General features: G+C 48.4%; 7 protein-coding genes across 7 annotated transcripts; 3 read left to right on the top strand and 4 right to left on the bottom strand.

Annotated features, from left to right (window-relative positions):
* Window positions 1-17: 17 nt before the first annotated feature.
* On the bottom strand, window positions 18-542 carry N7466_010044 (uncharacterized protein; the record flags this gene model as incomplete). Its single annotated transcript, XM_057169433.1, has 1 exon — window positions 18-542. The coding sequence occupies one exon, from the start codon at window positions 540-542 to the stop codon at window positions 18-20; it is 525 nt and encodes a 174-aa protein (XP_057016824.1).
* Window positions 543-3,034: 2,492 nt separating this feature from the next.
* Window positions 3,035-3,874, top strand: N7466_010043 (uncharacterized protein; the record flags this gene model as incomplete). Its single annotated transcript, XM_057169432.1, has 1 exon — window positions 3,035-3,874. One exon carries the CDS (start codon window positions 3,035-3,037, stop codon window positions 3,872-3,874), a length of 840 nt encoding a protein of 279 aa, XP_057016823.1.
* Window positions 3,875-4,883: 1,009 nt separating this feature from the next.
* N7466_010042 (sterol desaturase family protein) lies at window positions 4,884-5,930 on the top strand (the record flags this gene model as incomplete). Its single annotated transcript, XM_057169431.1, has 1 exon — window positions 4,884-5,930. The coding sequence occupies one exon, from the start codon at window positions 4,884-4,886 to the stop codon at window positions 5,928-5,930; it is 1,047 nt and encodes a 348-aa protein (XP_057016822.1).
* A 208-nt stretch (window positions 5,931-6,138) lies between these two features.
* On the bottom strand, window positions 6,139-7,207 carry N7466_010041 (NAD(P)-binding protein; the record flags this gene model as incomplete). Its single annotated transcript, XM_057169430.1, has 2 exons — window positions 6,139-6,713; window positions 6,778-7,207. The coding sequence occupies 2 exons, from the start codon at window positions 7,205-7,207 to the stop codon at window positions 6,139-6,141; spliced, it is 1,005 nt and encodes a 334-aa protein (XP_057016821.1).
* Window positions 7,208-8,019: 812 nt separating this feature from the next.
* Window positions 8,020-8,484, top strand: N7466_010040 (tautomerase family protein; the record flags this gene model as incomplete). The annotated part of the gene is made up of 1 exon (XM_057169429.1): window positions 8,020-8,484. The coding sequence occupies one exon, from the start codon at window positions 8,020-8,022 to the stop codon at window positions 8,482-8,484; it is 465 nt and encodes a 154-aa protein (XP_057016820.1).
* Window positions 8,485-8,762: 278 nt separating this feature from the next.
* N7466_010039 (uncharacterized protein) lies at window positions 8,763-10,334 on the bottom strand (the record flags this gene model as incomplete). Its single annotated transcript, XM_057169428.1, has 4 exons — window positions 8,763-9,194; window positions 9,260-10,023; window positions 10,100-10,113; window positions 10,192-10,334. 4 exons carry the CDS (start codon window positions 10,332-10,334, stop codon window positions 8,763-8,765), a joined length of 1,353 nt encoding a protein of 450 aa, XP_057016819.1.
* Window positions 10,335-12,110: 1,776 nt separating this feature from the next.
* On the bottom strand, window positions 12,111-14,688 carry bioDA (adenosylmethionine-8-amino-7-oxononanoate aminotransferase; the record flags this gene model as incomplete). Its single annotated transcript, XM_057169427.1, has 5 exons — window positions 12,111-12,283; window positions 12,338-12,915; window positions 12,969-14,302; window positions 14,356-14,449; window positions 14,507-14,688. 5 exons carry the CDS (start codon window positions 14,686-14,688, stop codon window positions 12,111-12,113), a joined length of 2,361 nt encoding a protein of 786 aa, XP_057016818.1.
* Between the last annotated feature and the right edge of the window lie 518 nt (window positions 14,689-15,206).

Raw genomic sequence — 15,206 nt, 5'->3', positions numbered from 1 at the left:
TGCCACCGGCTTATTCATTAGAAGACGGCACCAGCCCGGCTCCAAGCCATGTTACGGGCCACTCGGACGAATTCGCGGGGGTTTGGTATGCACGAGTGCTCGAACGGCGTCAGTATTGGAAGGCCGGGGATCTTCAGCTGTGACAACCAGTGCTGTGCGATCGCCGCAGCACGGGGATTTTGGAACGCCCGGTTCCGGATCTGAGACCAACCCTCGCCAAATAGTTTGGTGAGTTGTGCATATTCCTCTTTTAAGAATCCATCGCTGATATCGTACACCACCACCACCTCGTTGCGGGCCCGGGACTTATTTGCTCCCTCCAAGAAGCGATTGTGCATCGCGTGGCATTTATGGACTGCGTGTACCAGAGCTTCGTCGTCCACGGTAGCCGTGCGCGCAAGGAACTCGTCGGTGATAGCAAAGTCGACGTTGAAATTGACGTTCAACGAATCAACTCTATCATTGGTTGAACAGCTTTCGAGGTGGGCGAGTATCTGGGCATCGGACATATCATTCTCGTTCTGCGCAACCGGTGGATCCATCTCGCGATGGTTCGGAGTCTCTTATGGGTTGCTGGTTTTAGGCTGGACCACGCGTAGGTGTGTGGGGAGAAGGTTGATAGCAAGAGAGATGAAGAAGTGAGAAAGATCCTGGTGGGAAGAACGTTCAGAGTCTCTTATGCGTTGCTGGTTTTAGGCTGGACCACGCGTGTAGCTGTGTGGGGAGAAATTTGATAGCAGGAGAGATGAAGAAGGAAGAAAGATTCTGGTGGGGAAGTGACAGATCGACAATGTAGACCTGGGAAAAATGAAGGGGAAGAATCAAAGCTCTCTGGTTGTATTTCTTCTCACTGATAGGGATGGGGAGAAAAGGAAGGAAGGAGGAAAAGAGAGAGAAGCTCTCACTTCCCTGGACTAACTAGTGTCACATGTCGTGTCAGTCGTGTCACGAGTTGACAGTTTCTGTTCGCTGAGAAGGTTTTCTCAGAGGTTTCCTTTGTTTGACAGAGAAGGTTAGGGTTAGGTTTACGTTTAGTTCCCGTCGTCAACCTTAATGTACTGGGTACTTAAGGCTGACTTCCTCCTGTCTCTTTCTCGTTTCCCTTTCTTCTCTCTCTGTGTTTTCCTCGCAGTTAGGACCTTAAAACAATTCATTGTTTTTCGCTTGCCTCGTCACAACTACCAAAACTACAACCAACACCAAAACCAACACGAACACACGAACACACGAACACACAGGCGCTGCAGCATGACCAGGAGCAGACCGGTCACATGGTTTACTTCTCCTGACAAGAAGGAAGAAACACACAGGCGCTGCAGCATGACCAGGAGCAGACCGGTCACATGGTTTACTTCTCCTGACAAGAAGGAAGAAAAACTTTGGTGGGAAAGTTCTTTGAATGGTTTTTTTAAAAATTTTGTTGATGTTATTCCAAGATAGCGCGTATGAGCAATCGCGGTAAAATGTATTAGGGCGAATACATAACAGTTGAGGTTGAACATCATGGGGATCTCGCATAGTAAAGGTAGCATAAGAGATGTTGGAGGTATGGATAGTAAACACATACTACTAGTATGGAAACTTTCAACATTCAAATGAAGGTTCTGACGTCGTCAAAGGTTATAATCCATGTACACGTGCATATCCCTTCTTTCCGAATCATTTTCAGGCAATTCCAACATTTGAAGGCCTGGAACCTTGGAAGTTTCACAGAATGAATCTACGATCATCCATATGTCTTCTCCATATGTCCCGACTCCAGGGTTGCTGACAGAAAGAACCTTGGAACCTTGCAATTAACCTCCACCTAACCCGGAGGGTTTCAATTAGTTTTATTCTTATCTGAACGGGTTCCATGGACCGATCAATCTTATCAGATCAAAGTTATTCCCGAGGCTCAGTCTCACATTCCATCCTCCCAAGCGCTGATTGGTTGTCCTCGAATTCCAAGATTTGAACTGCACTTATTCAAGTACATGTGGCTGGGAAATGGCACCAAGTGTTAGCTGCATTTTGGGGCTAAGAATAGAACCACAGCAACGCAAAAGTACCAAGATGCAATTTCCCCCTCCCCTAACCTTCAGAATATTGCGACAGAGAAATGGCTCAGTGTGAACATTTAAATTAATTGAAATTGAAAAATTTGGGCCTCATTCATCTGTGCATGGGAATCGCGCGGTACCTAATTATTTGCGCGAAACCCACCTCCAGCGCTGCGAATCGATCAACATGCCCAGGTGTGGCTGAATGTCCAGCTAACCAAAGTGCTTGGTCAATGTTAGAAACTAACCTGTCTATTGATGTTTTTGATATTGAGCAATGAATATCAATTGATTGAATTGGCCCCACGGAGTTATGCTACCCACATGCACCTGGATAGGCATCGCCCATTTCGCCAGTCTCAATTGGAGATGTACGCGCCCATGAATTGAGATCCACTTTCAATGGTTCGGCCCGTCATTGAGGCTTGACATGCTGATAAACTCCCGGTGCTTTTTACTGGCCAGCGAAATACACTGACGTAGTCTAACAGAAGCTAAGGGCTACCATGTCATTTTAGACCATCTAGCCGCACTAATGCCTGCAAACACTAGTAACTCAGCCTCGTTTCAGACTACCTGAGGCGCTGTTGCTAGCTGTGGCGGTGCCTGCGAAGCTAGCAAATTAGGAATGGTTTTAATAAAGCAGAATCGCGAGAATAATGCCCGGAAATGTATAAAGTAAGGCATCTCTGGGGACTCCCTTGGATTGTAAGATCAAGCCATCGAGTCTAGGCATACCCAGTCGCCCTTTGAACATCATTGAGCGAAGCCTACTTCGGAACTTGCCTTTTTATCCATTTCAATCTTCGCACATATTTTTATCTCCATCCACAATGGCTGAGCAAATTATCAATCTTGGTGATATCCTCAGGGTTAAAATCACCGAGAATGGCAATCAGCAATGTTTTGCAAGAACCACAAAAAACAATCAATGCAATCATCGTTTGGCGAAAAAGAGATGCGAAGATGCTCGCAAGCTTTTGGAACACCAAATGACATTCCTGGAATCGGAGCATGATCACGTGAAGTACAGCATCAAGGAACTTGTGGAACTTCTGTTTCACAGCAACGTCCACCCCAATATTGCTACTCAAAAGAGTAACAAGGAGAGCGAATGGCGTGGTTTGTGGCGGGCCAAGTTGAGAGAACATCAAGCTCGTAGACTACAAAATAGTCAAGATAATGTACTCGATGTTGACGAGGCTGAGTCATTTCCGTCTGAGTCCATACCATCAAGCACAAACCACGGCGACCATGAGATGGCACCCAATCCCGCTATTACACGATACCCCACTCTCCCGCTGGAAAACCCACCAGTGCCCGCAAACACCCCAGCCCGAACGGGCATTCATGCATACCTTAACCCCGCTTCCACTTTCGATATCGTCGAAGATGTCAGGAACCAGGTTGCAGAGATCTCTACGACTCAAAACAGTCTTGAGAATGACGCGCAGCTAGCGCCAAACCAACCGCTCGAGAACATGGCACTCGGCGTCTTTTTCAGCCCCAATCAATTCAAAGCTCTTAAGACGGTTCTGCAATTTGGTCTGCAATTATGTGCCCTGTTGCAAGTACAGTTTGGAACAATGATCTCTGTGGATGGCGCCGGTAATAAACGGAAAGAGTCATTCCTGCGTTTCAAGCTCATCTGTGGTGTGAAGTTTGACCCGTCAAATATTTGTATCTCACCCAGAGTTATGATCATATTGGCGATCGCATTGGGTCAGCTCATGTATATACTGCTTGGTCCACGGTTGAGTTTGGTGCTCTTTCTTATTGTCACATTGGTCGGATCGTGCAGGACGGGCAAGAAAGAGAAGATTGTCATTTGAAGAAATTTAGAATTGATACCATAATGATGTAAATGCATGTGAATATGAGACACGGTCAATATTTTCCCTAAGAATTCTGGTTTTCAGTAACAAGTTGTTAGGGATTGGAGAGATGGTATATAGCCGACTTGATATCCCAACAATTATCGACCGAGGGAGAAGATGAGGAAATGACGAACCTTGTATGTCACTAGATGGAAAAGAGGGAAGGGTAGATAAGATCAACGGAGTTAAAGACGGACTCATCTTCAGATTGATTGGTGAGTTGATGATTATCACTTCCTAAACCAAAGGTGTTCGTGGAAAATTCTCCTGGAAACTCGTCAATTACCCCAGGTTCCCGGCCCCAGGCAAGAATAACGAGACCACGCGCACTATTACTGTTATTTCCGGACTAGTTGATGAATTATCGCAGAGGTTACCATTCTAGGAGTAAGATCATCATCCAAAAACGGTGAATAAGTGCCGGTATTGGAAGAAAAGGGGTAGATCACTTAGGCGAGGACGGGAAATTCTGCTGGACGCGATCTAAGATCGCGTTTCACGATCGGAAAGCCGAGGCTCAACTCTACCCCTGCATCATCAACATCACACAACATGCACAACAACGTCGAAATCTGCAGTACAATTCTCCGCTAATGATTGATTCAGGTGCTTAATGGCAGGCATATGGTCACAGTCTGTTTAGTTCAACGCGTGAAATAGTTCTTCAAAGCCCCTCGGCCTATTTGTGCGGGGGAAATTTTCACATGTGGGAGAACGACCGAGCGGATCCAATTGTGGATCCTTCAAGATTCTATTGATCTACAACCTTCTCAACTGCTCTCTTCATTCGGTGCCAGAATCTGTTGGGGAACTCAGATCCACCCAGGGATCATTTGGCGTCATGAACCAATTCACATGTATTTCGATACCCGGTCTCTATATCCGCCAGAGAATGGATATAAACCATGCATCCCTCGGACCACCATGAAGTCAGCCCCAAAAAGGGAATCCAAGGCCATCAACCATGGATACCAAACCAGCATCAAAGGATTCAATGAAATCCACCTGGCGAACCGCCGACCGATCAGAATGGACACATCAACACTGGGCATTGGAAATTCTAAACGCCCATCCCATCGAATTAAATAAAGAAGTCCCAGTCCACGCGAAAGAGGAGAAGATCCCATTCATGCCACAATGGTCTCTGCAGCGATGGGTTCTATTCTACTCAGCCCTACCGCTACTCCTACACCAACTATACATGACCTACACCGGCCGCACGCTAGGACCCATCGCCACATTCAACTTCTACTTCTTCGCCTTCAACGCCACAGTCATCTACCAAGTGCACATCCTCCGCCGCCTGGGCCACATCTACGGCTTCCTAGACGGCGACAAGCACGAGCGCGACGGCGTCCCCGACGTCGGCGTCGGCAAGGTCGTCACATCCCTCTACAAGACCACCGGATCCCGCCTCGTCATGGCCGTCTACCTAACATACAACAGAGACCAGCTCCCCAGCTCCATGAACTGGCTCTGGTTGCCGCTGGAAATAGGTCTCTATGGCATCGTGCTTGACTTCTGGTTCTACTGGTACCACCGTCTCATGCACGATGTTAGCTTCCTGTGGAAATTCCACCGAACACACCACCTGACTAAACACCCGAACCCGTTGCTGGCTGCGTATGCGGACCACGAACAGGAGTTCTTTGATATGGTCGGTGTGCCGTTTATGGCTTATTTCAGTTTGAGGCTGATGGGACTGCCGATGGGCTTTTATGAGTGGTGGGTGTGTCATCAGTATGTGGCTTTTGCGGAGGTTTTCGGACATAGTGGGTTGAGGATGCATTTGACTGTGCCGTCGACGTTGAGCTGGTTGTTGCAGATCTTCGATTGTGATATTGTTATTGAGGATCATGATCTGCATCATCGGAAGGGGTGGAGGAAGAGTCATAATTATGGGAAGCAGACTCGGCTTTGGGATCGGATTTTTGGGACGACTACGGATCGTATTGAGTCTGCGGCGGATAACGTTGATTATGACAATGTGGCGAGAATGCCTCTTTTCTGAGGATTTTCTCGTTCGTTTATTTCAGAAGCGCAAGCGCTATGATGATGACGGGATTATGTTAGGCCTTTACTGGTGGAGTCTATCGAAGATCGAGTATTCAATAAATGCAAATATTATTATTATTATTACCCAACTCGATAACTCGAAGAGAACAACAAGACCATGATCAGATCCAAAGACCGGAGAATCTATACCTAGTATCTCTATCCTAGACAGCCGCTTCCTGAGCCTTGAGCGCCAGCTGCTGATTCACAACATCCTCGATAATGGTCTCCGGCGATCGCCATTTAATACCAAGAATCTGTTCAGCAGCAGTAGGATAAACGTCCCAACCGCCCGTGAATGGAGGCTGCAACTTACATCCCAAAGAGGGATACTTCTCCTTGACAAACTTCGCCTCATCCTCCCACGACACAGGAGGGTGAGAAATGATGAACTCCGTGCCACTTTCAGCGTCCGCCTGCAGTGCCTTCACGTGCACATCAGCCACATCGCGAACATGCGCCCACACGTTACCGATACGAGGCTGTTCACTGAGGAGGGATTGATAGAAGAGATTGTTCATTCCAGCGAGACCGGCTGCGGTTGTCTGGTTGAGGTCTTCACCGAGCACGAAAGATGGGTGCAGAGTAAGGATCTTGTAGTGCGGGTTTTCGGTCTTCAGGAAATCGCGCGTTGCTTGGTGTGCGCGGATCTTAGACACGGCGTATCGCAGCCCGTGCCCTGCGAAGCCCTCTGCGAAGGTCATTTCGGGGTCGACGTAAATGACTTCTCCGGTGTTTTCTGTGAGGTATTGTTAGCAATCGGAGGTCTTCTGATGGTGTATTTTTGAGCCTATTGGTCTTACCCTTTGCGACAACGTTCTTTGAGATCAGAGCATCGGGAACTGCGAGCGAGAGAAGAGAGGACACGATGACGACTCGCTGGATCTGCTTGTGTGCCAATGCGGCATTAAGCATTGAGAGCGTAGCTTTCACAGCTGGGATCACGTAGTCGCGCTCCAGATCATTGCCGCTTCCCGGCATGGGAGAGGCGATGTGGAAGATGTAGTCGACATTGTAGAGCGCGGCTTTCAAGCTGTCAACATTGGATAGATCGGGGATGACCAGGATCTCGATGTCGCTGTTGAACTCGGCCCAGCGCTTTCTGAGACCGGCTTCTTGCTCGGCTTTGCGGATGCTTAGTCGAACGCGGTATCCGGCTTTCAGTGTAGCAGCAACCACATGGGTTCCGATGAAGCCGGTTGCACCGGTGATGAAGACAAGAGATTTGGACATGGTGATTGTTTGAGTAGTTTGTTTCTTAGATGAGACTTGAGAAGAGAGGCTTGATTGTTTGGATTATGTCCTTTGAACCCGGTCGACGACGAGAACTTATACTTGAACACGGGAAAATTTTCACGGTCGTGACAAATTGCATGATTACCAACATCATTGCATCTCGTGTTGAATAATCCATTGATTTGATTTATTGATAGTGAAATGTCGCAAGTGGCTTTTCGTCATTTTCTCGTAAGACCGGCAATGGGCATACAGGAGTCGTTGAATAATCGAAAATGCTGAATAAGCGCATAACTCGGCGTAAATGTTGAATAATCGTTAAATGTTGAATAATCTTAAAATGAGATTTGTCAGGCTCCGACACCGATCATAGCAGTGATAGCACTGCGCAGCTTACAAAATCAAAAACATCAACAATTATCACGACTTCGTTCGCTATAAGTTTCATCCGATTGTTCTTTTTTTTTGGGAATACCTCGGTATGAACAAAAATGATTACTCTAACTTGACGTCATGGTTGAACAAGGGAATGTACATATCACCATTAAATTTAGCTGACATTACACGGAGTCGGGAAGATATGCTCAACAACAACAACGGGAGGAGAATGAATATAAATGCAGATTGAAATAACCGTATCTTGGAAATCCCACCAAACCAATCCATTCCAAACATTGAGCTTCCAAACTCCTTGAATTGCTCAATACCTACTCAAACCTTCCTTTTCCAAGGTACAAACGATCCACATCCACAGTTCACTCAATTCCAATCTCGAATCTCCAACCTTATCTACAACCCCCAAAGTCAAAATGCCCCTCTGGCAAATATACCATCCCGAGGGTACGTTCCCCGACAATGAATCCAAGCAAGCCTTTGCACAAGATATCACGAAGATGTACACCGAAGACGTCGGCCTCCCGGCCTTCTACGTGGTAACCCAGTTCCACAAGATGGATACCGCGGATGTGTTTGTTGGCGGAAAAACAAACGGCGCTTCTGACAAACCGTTCGTCCGTGTGGTCATCAACCACGTCGCGGTCCATGTCCCCGACGAAAATGCGGCGTACCTCCGCACTACTTCCCGTCTGGATCAGGTTGTCAAACCCCATCTGTTGGACAAGGGGTATGATTTTGAGTACCATGTTGGTCAAACGGAGAGACGGCTGTGGAAGATTAATAGTTTGATCCCGCCCCCGTTTAAGAGTGCTGAGGAGCGGGTTTGGATTGAGGAGAATAGGGCGTTGCTTTATGAGGGTGCTTATCCACCTAAGTGATGGATATAATTGGTAGAGGGATAATTGCGGTTGCTGTGAAGCTAGCGGGGGTGAATATGTGATGCGGGAAGAGTGCGATAGGTAGATGTACAAGACAGAATGATAGGTGGACGAAAGATAGTAATTTAGCGAAAGCGAAAGAAATCTCATCTCTATTTTAAGGCTACAAACAAGTCCTTCCTTCATATATACAAAGTAGATGAAAAGATACAGACGTCGCATGCAAAGACTCATATACATATAAACATCAACATAACAGCAGTCTTCCCAAAAAGTGCTTATACAACGGTATTGCTAGCACAAGAGAAGCTGTTGCTGGAAGCATCGTCGTGGATCGCCTTACCAGAGACGTAGAGACCAAGACCACACATGCAAGCACCGATAAGCACGATAATGACATTGAGGATGGTGAGAGCGATCTTTCTGGGAGACGAGAACCACTTGCCCTGGTTAATGTGCAGCCAGTAAACGCCAGCAAGACCGTAGCTGAACCAACTCGCGAACAGAGAGCTGATCAGACTGAGAAGATCGCTGAAGACCGGAATGGCATCGGCAATGATCCAGGCGATGACCCAGCAGCTCACGCCGATGGCGACCCAGGTTCCGATGGAGGTGAGGTCGCGACGGTGCATACGGTCTGTTCCGCGGAAGAGACGCACATAGATGTATTTTAGACCGATGTGGCCGTTGACGACACCGGCGCCCACAATCTAGGGTAATTGTTAGTAATCGTAAACAATAAAGACTGTGGTTTGGTGAATTATGATGAACATACGGTGGGGATAGCAATTCCATACGCGACTTTCTTGAGGACAGGGCCGGCGGAGCCTAGGGCTGGGGATGTAACATCTTGTCCGGCGTAGTAGTAGATGACCACAGCCGCAACGGTGTAGAAGATGATCTCGAAAGTCTGCAGCATGTACAGGGCCTTAGGGAAATCACGAGGGTCACGCATCTCAGCGAGGAGGCCAAAGAAGGCGACGTGGGCACAGTACGCGAAGACGATGTTGGTCACGGCCGTGAAAGCCTTGTAGAGGTTTGTGTCGACGGTAGCCTGGAGAGTGGTGTATCCGTGGTCTTGGACACCGACGCCGATCATGGTGATGAGCACGGCGGTTAGGATACTGACGAAGGACAGACATGAGATGTAGGTCATATTCTTCATGGTGCGCGGCAGTGAGCAGACCATGCAGATCAGGAATCCGACGGTCGTGAAGACCATGGTGCAGGTGCCGTGGTCGGTGATGGTGTTCATCATCACGCTGAACGTGAGGATGTGGCTGCCCATGATGAAGATGGAGAAGAGCAGCTGGCCGATTCCGAAGAGTTCGCGTCCCACTGCGCCCATGAGCACTTCGCCTGCGTCGGCGAGGTTCTGAATGTGAGGGTAGCGTTGGTGGAATTGTCCAATTACGTATCCGGTGTATGTTGCGAGGAGACCCAGGCCGATAATCAGGACAAGCGCGGGGGCGAGACCGAGTTGGGCAAGGGTCGCGGGCAGTGAGAGGACACCCAGGGAGACAGACTCGGCGATCATGACTGTATATTGTTAGAACTCAACTGCGGAACATATGAACGCCTGGACTCTAACGCGTTTCGGATCAGAGAGACATACACATTCCAGTTTGCCTAGATTTTGATACAATCGTTAGCGATCGGTTGTATTCATTCAGATTCATCTAGCACACGCATATGCTTAGAACTTACCACCACTCCATAGTCTTATACTTGACCTCAGCATTCGACTCATCACCAAAAGCATCGACATAGCGTGGGAACGCATCATCCTCCACCTTCTTCTCATCATACCCCGACTCAGAATCATGCTGCACATTAACCCCGTCGATCATTATGGCGAAGTGATAGCAACAATTCTATACCAAAGAAGAAAAAGAAACGACAAGACCAAGCACACAAAAGAATTTCCAAGCAAGACAGCTTGGATATGTATGTGCAAAAAATTAATCCTTAGCTAACCGGAGTGGATCTCAACGTTACAATGAGCCAACCGAAACCCCCGCGGTGAACAAGTTTTATGGGGAAAAAAACTCTGGGGCCCGGAGTTTCTGGAATGTGTTTAATCGGCTTATCTGGCGCGAATTGATTTTTCTTTGTACATGTTATTAGGGACGGAAACTCGCTCAGCGATGCAAATGTATACTCGGTCAAGATCTTCGACATTTAAGCGTCTTTCGGTCCACTTCCGGGCAAGATGGTGGATCTGTCAGTCCACTTTATTGTTCGCTTGTACCAATCAGCTTCTCGGCTCAACTACATATTATCTAACGGAAATCTCGGGACCCTTGGGGTGTCTTGGCCGATGGTAGCCGGGATTTTTACGAAGGGAAAAAGAAGGAAAAATTCCTTCCATGTGAAGCTCGACGAGGTCAATGCCAAGAGCCAAGACTGAGAAGTCGGCTCAGTATACGTTTGTGTCTGAAGAGATTTCTTTCAAGCTTCAGCTTGGTTTGTATATAGTGCTAATGTCATTCTTCAATGCCTAGTGCATTTTCGGAAATAGAATACTAATGCTTCTCCAACGGAGAACTGATTCCCAAAGTAATGAGTTAGAAAAAAAAAAAAAAAGGAAACAAAAAAAACCTTGATACTTACTCCAACTCTGGCAAATGCGGCTCGATGCGCATCATCGCCACCAACAGCCAATCTCTTAGTCAGGGCAATTCTTAAACTTCGCGGCAACCACTTGCTGCCAGAGTATGACAGAAGTTTTGCTCTTGCCCGACGTAAATTGTCAGATCTGCATACTTTTTTCTCTTGTCTCTGGAGCCGATGTTATCCCCACACGTCAACCTCGACTAGCCGAGAATTGATGTGCCGTCCATGTTACTCCGTATCGAGGTTCTAAATGCCGAAGATTGCATTGAATGTAATATTTCCACCTTTCTCGGATATGAAAGCTTGAGGTGCCAAAATGGGCAATAGAGGCATTACATATTACGCTACCAAGTGCGTACTGCGACTATATTCGGCGCCTTGTGCCTGCCGAGCGCCACCCGACAACAATCTGACCCTTGTTCACAGCCCACCGTTTTCCCAAACAAAACCTGAAGGATTCCCACCGTGCACCTCGTACTCCACGGCTCCACACACCAGGCCACCGGGCGCCCGTGTGAAGTTAAGGGGCGCGGCCCAGAACTTCAATTTCTATGACTACATCGCCCCACTCATTGTTGTGGGGAAGTTCAACAATTCTACGAAACTTGGAGTCGCGTCGGGGATGGAGATTTCCCCAGTCATCGTGCATGCATTTCGACTGGCTTGCTTTGAGGAAAGTTCTTCCCCAATGATCTGATTGAGACATCCCCACGGGGTTGGCTGGGGGTAAACTCGGAGAGAATCGGTTGCATATCCGAGATATCTTCGTCTGTGAGATTTGGATGATATCATGCTATTGTTGATCAGGGGAATGGGGAAAGCCTGTTCCAATACGGAAGGTGGTCTGGCAATTTGCCGCGACGATCTTCATCAAGGATGGAGTGTGTTGTTGGAAGATATTTGCATGTAAATCATATTCAGATATGTGCGTAGCACGCTATGGTGATCTACACCGGCTGGTTAAAACGAAAGCTAAGTAGGACGTGGCGGATTTCAAATCTTCTTGATCATTACAGGAGGGCAGAGCGGAGGAGGCTCTCCAGCTCTCGCAATGACTCGGGCTTGGAGGTCACGCTTGACATCAAGTAGAGCACGTTACCCAACACGCGAGAATGGACATTGAATTGATCGCCGCCCTCGGTCAATTTCTGCTGCAAGCCCTTGGAGGCTGTGGAGGTATAACCTGTAATATCGTCAGTGCAAGATTCCCCTTTGGTAGTTTCTACATGGGACGTACCTCCACCCTGTTCATCTCGCAAGGAGATACTCAAGACAGTTCCGATAGCGAAAACACTCTCTACTGATTCCGCGCAGGAAAGATCTTGGAGAAGGCCATTTGACCAGACACTCCACACTTCTGGCGTAGCAGTGGCGGATGATGCGGACGGCGCTGTCTGCCAATCGGCGCGGAATCCGTCCCAGGAACCATCCTTGTCCATCTTGGACATCGTGCGGAGCGAGTCCACGGCGACCGTGCAGCCTACGGCGTGGGCTGTGTAGCTGTGGCCGTGGAGAAGCGCGTCACTCTTCTCGGGGCTCGAGAAAGTGTCGAAGATTTCCTTGCTTGCTGCTGTGGTACAGAGAGGGATCAGGCCACCAGTGAGGAGCTTGGCGTTGACAGCAATATCCGGGTGGACGTCCAGGAAGGATGCAGCGGTCGCACGTCCGAGTCTGTAGAGGCCAGTAAACACTTCGTCAAAGATAATGGGCAATCCAGACCAGGACGGGGAGGCCTTTGCAGAGGTTGCGTTGGGGGAGAAGAGCTCAGGGTGCTCGCGGACGACGTCAGTGAGGCATCGCTGGAACAGGGGGTCACTGGATAATCTGGTTAGTAAAGGGAGGATATCGCTGAAGTGTTGACAACGAACCAGAAAAGCATTCCACCCGCACCTAGAATGACGGGCTCCAGGATGAGAGCACCGAACTTCATTCCGTGGGTGTCCACAAGATCCTTGATCGTGCGGTGAATATACTTCCTATAGCGCTCACTGGCGTCGGAATCCAGTCGGCTGCTCAGATCAAATACGGATCCCAAAGAGCTGAACTCTGTGTCGGAGCCCAGGTCCTCTTGCAGCTCCTGGGGAACTTCCACCTTCCACTTTCCATCAACCATTTTAACCAGAGGGAAATCGAACCAGTGGCCACGACCGCGGTACCATTCCACCTTTTTGTTATAAGTCGACGGCTCAGAGCAGTCCATGACACCGATGGTATCACCGTGGTAGCTCCCCTTCATGCCAAGAATATTAATCTTCTCTTGGCTGGCATCCCAACCATATCTATCGCAGGAAGCACGGAGGCCCATCTTGATAGCCACCTCCATTCCTGTGCTACCATTATCGGTATAGAATACCTTGCTGAAGCGTGGGTTATCGAGGGTCTTCAAAAGGTTATCAGCAAGGGAGAGTGCAGGCTCGTGAACCGCGCCCGCGAACATGACATGGCCGTATCGACCAGCCGCATAAGCTGCCGAAAGAGAAAGCTCGGGGTTTCCGTGACCCAATCCCTGAGTCCACCAAGATGCCGAACCATCAAAGGTTGGTCGCAGCTCGCCATCCGAGGTTGCAGCACGACTTGAATCAAATGTATGGAAATAATCATCATGAGCGGAATCAATAACGGTAATATCCTTCGCTTGCATGCCCTGGTGCTGGGTAAACGGATACCAGATCAAGTCTTGGGCGCGTTCCCTCATTTCCTCCAGTCTCTCGATCCTTTGCTTATTGTTGATAGTCATTTGTTCAAGGAGGCGCAGAATCTCCGACTCTTGAGATGCCTGACCGTAATAGGCAAGCATTGCCTCTTCATCTCTTAGTTGAGCATCGGGGTCAGTCTGCAATGGCTTTGGCGGCGGAGCTGGCAGATGAACCAAGGGGATACTCTTATTGCGGAAATAATCTCCGAGATATTCATGGTTTTGATAATACTCGTCGCGGAACAATAAAACGGATTGAACATCGTATCCACGGAGCAACAGGGACTCATATGCAGAGATTGAGGAGGAAATGCCACCTAGACGAGAGTCTGCGACAAGAACAATGGGCAATCGAAGCGGTCTATAGAGGTCCGCTTGAGAATTGCCGTTGGGACCGGGAGAATGCACGCCGCCGGCGGTCTCGACCAGGGCAAAGTCAATGTCCGACCGTGCCCAACCGGACAGTGTCTGATGAATTGATGCGAGGAGATCATCATCCCGTGGAATCTGGAGGTGTGTTAGAAAAAAAAAACCTATATCAGCGGGTTTATCAAACCTACAGTCTTCGATTTCGCGGCGAGATGCGGGCTGACCGGTTCATCAAATTGATACAAACACTTGGTCAATGCTCCAGCTCCGTACCTCTGCATGTGTCTATGAGCCCCAATCAGTCAGTATAGTTCCACAAGTATAGACAACATCACATCTTACCGATCATCAGCATCATCCAATGCACCCGTGGACACGGGTTTCAGGAACGCGGCTTGTTGTTTCTGTCTCTGGACAGCATTACACAACACCGTTGAGACGATTGTCTTGCCAACATCGGTATTAGCACCGTAGACCTGATGCGCGCGCAATGTACGCCAAAGGGCCGAGCCGACCGGAGCCATTGTGTGTATATGTCAAATGACTCAAGTTGGATGCTTGGGATTGAAATGCGGGACCCGGGAGTGGTAAAGTCCAACTCCGCGCTGGTTGCGTTTACCGGGAAGTTCGATGTCAATTGACGAATCAAATTTCTCTGTTTAGTATCCACAATAATTCATCCCCTTTCACCGAAGACCACCGAGGATAAACTCCGTTGAGCCCCAACGAACTCCAGTTTTGTTTTGTCGAAAAAAAAAGAGAAAATGAAAAAAAAAAAAAGATGTAAAATGATGCTTAACAATTCAGCATGGCAAAATCGATGATCTCCCGATTCAATGGTCTGTGCATGGAATGTGAGCCAATTGCATGAAATTCCCCGGATTTATTCGAATCTGCTTGACCGCGGTCCGCTACTCCGTAGACGTTTTAAAGTGCGGGAAGATCATCGTGATTCGTGCCTGGGACCTTCCACCCGTTCCTAGCCGATACGTCTCAACATACCTGAAGCAGGATCCAGGAACCGCTCCTCCGCATACACACG

This window comes from Penicillium verhagenii, assembly GCF_028828195.1.
Source record: "Penicillium verhagenii strain IBT 33310 chromosome Unknown utg000010l_segment0_segment0, whole genome shotgun sequence".
NCBI classification, from domain to species: Eukaryota; Fungi; Ascomycota; class Eurotiomycetes; order Eurotiales; family Aspergillaceae; genus Penicillium; species Penicillium verhagenii.
The sequence above is the reverse complement of the archived record's forward strand: the minus strand, read 5'-3'. Positions and strand labels throughout refer to the sequence as shown.